This window comes from Grampus griseus (assembly GCF_964374135.1).
Source record: "Grampus griseus genome assembly, chromosome: 1".
Taxonomy (NCBI): domain Eukaryota; kingdom Metazoa; phylum Chordata; class Mammalia; order Artiodactyla; family Delphinidae; genus Grampus; species Grampus griseus.
Genome location: NC_139017.1, coordinates 70,807,882 through 70,814,575, shown reverse-complemented (window position 1 = coordinate 70,814,575; position 6,694 = coordinate 70,807,882). Strand labels below are relative to the sequence as shown.

The 6,694-nt window shown below is 52.5% G+C and overlaps 1 protein-coding gene across 1 annotated transcript; it reads left to right on the top strand.

The window, feature by feature from the left end:
• Window positions 1-531: 531 nt before the first annotated feature.
• HAPLN2 (hyaluronan and proteoglycan link protein 2) lies at window positions 532-2,549 on the top strand (the record flags this gene model as incomplete). Its single annotated transcript, XM_082661697.1, has 5 exons — window positions 532-667; window positions 872-1,225; window positions 1,421-1,537; window positions 1,680-1,862; window positions 2,269-2,549. The coding sequence occupies exons 1-5, from the start codon at window positions 580-582 to the stop codon at window positions 2,547-2,549; spliced, it is 1,023 nt and encodes a 340-aa protein (XP_082517823.1). The 5' UTR covers window positions 532-579.
• Window positions 2,550-6,694: the final 4,145 nt, after the last annotated feature.

Here is a 6,694-nt window from a genome sequence, read left to right as displayed (position 1 = left end):
GAACATGTCTGGAGCACAGCGCAGAGGGCACAGGTAGTGAGGGGTAGGGTGGGGGGGCAATGCTGGAGGTGCTGGGAGAAGCTGGATCACAGAGAGCCTTGGAAGTTGGGTTCGGACACTGGATTTGATCCTCACGGCAATGGGGAGTCACTGTTTAAAGTAGGAGAGTGACAAGACCACATTTACTCTGGCTTCAGATGAAGAATGGGTATTGGGAGAGGACAGAGACCACAGCTGGCCATCCAGAAGGCGAGACTTGGGAAGTACAACTGGTGCTGAGAATGGATAGGTAGAGGAGGTGCTCAGTTAGGACCTGCTGACTGAAGGGATGTGAGAGAGGAGGCGGGATGGGCTCAGGAGGCCTGGCAGGGAGTGGAGCTAGTTACTGCCCCTCCCCCATTACCTTCCTTTTGCTAACAACTTCAGCCCCTTTTTCTGCCCTCATGGCTTCCAGCTGGACAGTTCCCTCTCAGGAATCCCTGATGGGAGATCTACCCTGTTCCCTCCACCCCATTCCCTTAGTCCTAAGGAATGCCCACCCTTTGTGCCCTGCAGACTGTGCTGGGCTGACTCCCCATCATGCAAGGCAGGATCAGTCTCCCCACTCTCTGCCACTTCCTTCTCCCTTGGGCCTTCACCACCTTCCACAGAGCCCTGGGGGACTCAGGTAAGACCTTAGCTCTGCCCAGAATCTGGGGAACAGTGGTGGGGAAAGTGGAAAGGGCAGCTGTTGGAGATACTCTGGGCTGAGAGTCATTGCTGAGTGAGCAATGGAGCAGAGGGTTGGGGGAGCCTGGGGTAAGGGGATCTGGGTAGGCACTTGGGGCATTGAGGGTCGGGGGTTCCTGCCACTGTGGCCCCCTCTGCTCAGCGCCCCACCCTGGCCCCCACTACCTCCTGCCCCCCATCCACGAGGTCATTCACTCTCGTCGTGGGGCCACGACCACGCTGCCCTGCGTCCTGGGCGCCCCGCCTCCCAGCTACAAGGTGCGCTGGAGCAAAGTGGAGCCGGGGGAACTCCAGGAAACGCCCATCCTCATCACCAACGGACTGCACGCCCGGGGCTACGGGCCCCTGGGGGGGCGTGCCAGGATGCGAAGGGGGCATCGGCTAGACGCCTCCCTGGTCATCGCGGGCGTGCGCCTGGAGGACGAGGGCCGGTACCGCTGTGAGCTCATCAATGGCATTGAGGACGAGAGTGTGGCGCTGACCCTTCGCCTGGAGGGTGAGGCCCTTCGGTTACTGCCCCGCTCCTCTCCAGGGGTGGCTCGGCTGTCTCATCTCAGGCCTCCCAGGGGTCCTCCCCAGCCTCTCCCCCGCCTGCTCCCGGGGTCCCCCTAGCCCTTTTTCCTAGGCTGCACCGCCCTTCCTTCCCCCTCTCCTTCTGCCTGCCCTCCCCAGGCTGTCTGCCACTCCCCAGGTGTGGTGTTTCCGTACCAGCCCAGCCGGGGCAGGTACCAGTTCAATTACTACGAGGCGAAGCAGGCGTGCGAGGAGCAAGACGGACGCCTGGCCACCTACGCCCAGCTGTACCAGGGTGAGCGGCCGAACCCCGGCACAGCCCAGGCGCCCTCCGGGCTGTCACGTGGGCCCCAGTGGAGGCGAACTCCGGGTCTGCTCCCGCCTGTGACGCCTCTAATCGCCCTACACAACCCCCACCCCCCGCCATCTCCCCCCAGCGTGGACCGAGGGTCTGGACTGGTGTAACGCGGGCTGGCTGCTCGAGGGTTCCGTGCGCTACCCTGTGCTCACGGCGCGCGCTCCGTGCGGTGGCCCAGGTCGGCCCGGGATCCGCAGCTACGGGCCCCGCGACCGGAAGCGCGACCGCTACGACGCCTTCTGCTTTACCTCTGAGCTGTCAGGTAAGGGGGCGGGGCTAGCCAGCCTCAGCACCGGAGGGGGCGTGGCCTGACCGGCTGCGAAGGAGGAGGATTCAGCCTGTGAATGAGGCGGGGCGGGGCGAGCGGGGCCAGGACCCGGACCTGAAGGATGGGGCCGGGAAGGTAGAAGGCAAGTGGCTTGAGATCCCGGGCCAGCTCCGTGGTCTCTTGAAGGCCTCGCCCCTCCGTCACTCCGCCCACTCAGGCTCCAGCCTGTCTCCCGCAACCTCACCCGCACCCCCAGTCTCGTTACTCCCACTCCTCCTACCCAAGCTCGGACCCACCCGACCACACATGCCCCCCCGACTCTGCTCCCTGGGAGTCTGAATCCCGCTGCGCCCCGGCTGGCCCTTCTCTGGATCAGTCGGTGACCCGCTTCGGTCCCCAGGCCAAGTGTTCTTCGTGCCGGGGCGGCTGACGCTGTCTGAAGCCCACGCGGCGTGCCGGCGGCGCGGGGCCGTGGTGGCCAAGGTCGGGCACCTCTATGCAGCCTGGAAGTTCTCCGGGCTGGACCAATGCGACGGCGGCTGGCTGGCGGATGGCAGCGTGCGCTTCCCCATCACCACGCCTCGGCCGCGCTGCGGGGGCCTCCCGGATCCCGGAGTGCGCAGCTTCGGCTTCCCCAGACCCCAGCAGGCGGCCTACGGGACCTACTGCTACTCCGAATAGGGGCCCACAGCGCCCCTCCAGCGCGCGCGACAAAGCCTGGGAGTCGTGTCAGGGGTCTCTCGCCGCCCCTTTCCCGCGAGCCTCCCCTTCCATCAGACGAGGAGCAGTCCCTCCTGACCCGCCTTCTCGGCCGAGGGCTGCAGGCCGAGGATCCCGACTGGCCCGGCGTCGGGGAGGGGAAGTGGTGGCGCACCCGGTGGCGGTGCGCGGCTACGACCCTCGGACCCGCGGCGATTCGCGCGCCCCGGCAGACGAGGCAGCCACTGCTAGGTGACGGAAGGGGAGTCGAGGGGGCATTAACTGACTTCTATATACAGCAATAAAATAACTCGAGGACTTTTTGTGTTGGGTGAAGCTGTAAGCGCCGCGGCGAGGCGTGGGGGGATGAGGGGGATGGCCTTGGACCCAGCGTGCTGACAGCGCGCCTAGGAAGACAGAGTAAGAGCAGAGGCTACTTCCCCTGAGGGGTGAACCTGCAAGAGAGTAGGGATTGCGAGGAGAGGGCACCAAAAGTCCAGAAGAGGGTTGGATTCACCGTGGACGGCCTGGTCACGGATAGGAGCAAGTGAATCCAGGGTGGTGTTGTACCAGGCACCACGAGGGGGCGCCACACACCCACTTAAGATTACTCTAGTTCAAATCTGCCAGGAGCGCTCCAACCCCCGAGGCCTAGCCCCTGGGCACCACAGAACAAATATAAGGTGGACCTGAACATATTTCAAAATGTGTTTGTATCCTGCCAGTCTCCCAGAAGGGTTTACATGATTGCTATTAAAGGAAGGAAAGTCATTCCGCTGTTAACAGCTGATGGGAAATTAAGCCCTCAGAAGGAGGAGGAGGTTAACGGACACAATAAGGTTCTCGCAGGGCTGATACTGCAGGGTGGTTATGTGCATTGGGTTTAGCGTTCACCACCATCACGACTGCCAGGGCAAAAGTGGCAACTGGACCAGGGGCATTCTTAACAACTGGCTAAAAGAAACATACCAGTAACTCAAGAGACAAACTCCAATGTCATTAATTCATTTTCCTTAATATATATTATATTCTATACATTTTATTTGTATGTTTTTTTGTTTATTACTGTTCAAGCAATCTAACTACACCACAGAAAGCCTGGGCTAGAGAATAGTCATGACTGGAGCAAAGGGTATGAACTTCCTAATGACACTTCATACATGTTGTAAAATTGCCTTCCAAGAGGATTCTTGCAATCATTGTCAAATGAATTCATCCCATGGGACTTTATATAAGGGACAGAGGATGACTGAATGAACATCATCTTCAATAATCCTCATATAGCAAATGAAATATTTGTTCCAGTTCTTAAGCTTTGGTTTTTTCATCTTGGTCATGGGATAATAAGATCTGCCTCCCAAGTTTGCTGTCAACAGTAATTGAGACAATGCATCGACTGCATAGTACATGCCTGGTACACATAAGAGGCACTCAGTAAGTGGTACCTATAATAATTAATGAGTAATAATGAGAGTAACAGAACAAAAATAATCATTCCTATTCAGGTTCTTACTAGGTAGCCTGTAGTATCCGTTGTTGTATGGCACTGATTAGTCAGGATAAGCTAAATTATGCTGTGATAACAAAAAAACCCCAAATCTCAGTGACTTAAAACATAAAGGTTTATTTCTCACTCTAGCTACATGTATTGTGGTCAATAATGGGGCTCTTCTCATTTTAGTTATTCAGGGACCCCGGGTGACAGAGCAGCCACCATCTCATATGCCATCAATCACCATGCCAGAAGGAAAAAATAAAAAGAGCTCTGGAGGGTCTTATACAAGCAGTTGATAGCTACAGGCCCCAGGGACAACTGTCTTTTCCACAACTCAATTCTCCAAAACTAATTACATGACCCCACTCAACCAGAAGGGGGCAGCAAAGAGCAATCTTATTTTGACCTAGAAGTAGAATTGGAACTGTTCGGTGAACAGCACCAGCACAAATGTTGACCACCAACAGCAAGGAGGGCAGTCTAAATTCTGGGATATATTAGACATATTGGTAGTCACCCACTCCCCCAATCTTCTGGGTTTTCTAATGTTTGATTCTCTTAATATTTGATTAATGTTCGATTCTCTTCCATTTGTCTTAGACAGGTGCTATGGAGTGAATGTTTGTGTCCCCCCACTCCTATTATGGAGTCAGAACCCCAGGAAGCCAAGATCTAAGGCCTTGCAGCTCAGCCTGTAGGAAGATGGCTTGTCTTCAGTATAATGCCTTCAGCATTTGTCAAGAGACCATATGAGAAACGGTCATGGGAGGAGATTTGCATTTGCTGCAAAGCTTTGTTTCTTTGCCCATAGAAACATATGACCACAAGTTCTTACAACTACTCTTCATATTGCTATTACTATTATTTTTTCGTTATAGAGAATTTAAAAGGTACTCAAAAAATAGAGGGAACAGAATAACAAATCCTCCAGCTTGACGATTTCAAAATTATCCTTGTTTCTTGAATCCTCTCATTTGTGTTTGTTTTTTGCTGGAGTATTTTAAAACAAATCTCAAATAGCCTATCATTTCACCTGTAAATACTCAGTATATATTTCTAATATATAATGACTTAAAAATAACCATAATTCTGGGAATTCCCTGGCAGTTCAGTGGTTAGGACTCCATGCTGTCTCTGCCAAGCGCCCAGGTTCAATCCCTGGTTGGGGAACTAAGTTACCACAAGCCACCCAGTGTGGCAAAAGAAATTTTTTTTTTTAAACAAACAAGCATAATTTACTATCACACTCCTCCAACAAAATTAATGTTATCTAACATTTAGTTCATGATCAATTTCTCCTGAATGTCTAAAAATATAACTTTATAATGAGTTTATTTGCTCAAACCAGGATCCAACTAAGGTCTACACATTGCATTTGATTAGTTGTTTTGGGTTAAGTATCTTTTTTTTTAACTTTTTTTGGGGGGGGCTGCATTGGGTCTTTGTTGCTGTGCACAGGCTTTCTTCGAGTTGCGGCGAGCGGGGGCTGCTCTTCATTGCGGCGCGCAGGCGTCTCATTGTGGTGGCTTCTCTTGCTGTGGAGCACGGGCTCTAGGTGCGTGGGATTCAGTAGTTGCAGCGCGTGGGCTCGGTAGTTGTGGCTTGCGGGCTCTAGAGCCCACGCTCAGTAGTTGTGGCGCACGGGCTTGGTTGCTCCGCGGTATGTGGGATCTTCCCAGACCAGGGCTCAAACCGTGTCCCCCGCATTGGCAGGCAGACTCCTAACCACTGCGCCACCAGGGAAGCCCCTTTAAGTATCTTTTAAGCCATAATACTTCCTCCTTCATTTTATCTATGCCATCTTGTTTGTTTATGTAACTCGGTCTTTTTCCTATCAGGTTTCCCACAGTCTTGATTTAGCTGAGTGTATCCTCAAAGTGTCATTTAATATATTCCTCCATCCCCTGTAATTATATTTACAAGTTTGATTAAATTAACGTTCACTTTTTTTCCCCCAGGAGTATTTAAGAAGTGATACTGCATACTTCCTCCTTCATCACATCAAAAGGCACATGGTGTCTGATTATTGGGCTAAAATAGTGATGCTAAGGTTGATCAGTGAATTCAGGTAGTGTAAGTCTGATCCACTCATTATAAAGTTCTTCACTGTATTAGTTTCCTACGGCTGCTGTAACAAACTGCCACAAACTTGGTGGCTCAAGACAACAGAAATGTATTCTCTTACAGCTCTGGAGGCCAGAAGTCCAAACTCAAGGTGTCGGCAGTGTCACCCTCCCTCTGGAGACTCTGAGGAGAATTGTTTCTTGCCTCTTATAACTTCTGGTGTCTGGTGGTGTTCTTGGGCTCCTTTGGCTGCATCACTGCAATCTCCACCTCCTCCTTTTCATGTGCCTGTGTCTTTTCTTCCGTCTCTCATAAGGACACTTGTCACTGGGTTTGCCTCACCTGGCTAATCCAGGAAGATCTCATCTCAAAACCATTAACTGAATTCCAGGAATGAATTCATGTAATAAATGACATCCACAAAGACCCTTTTCCAAGCAAGTTAACATTTGCAGATTTCAGGGATTAGGACGTGGATATATCTGTGGCCAACTGTCAGCTCACTACACTCATCAACTTTCTAATCTAATGGCTACTGATGATCACTGTCTAGATCCATTATTTCATT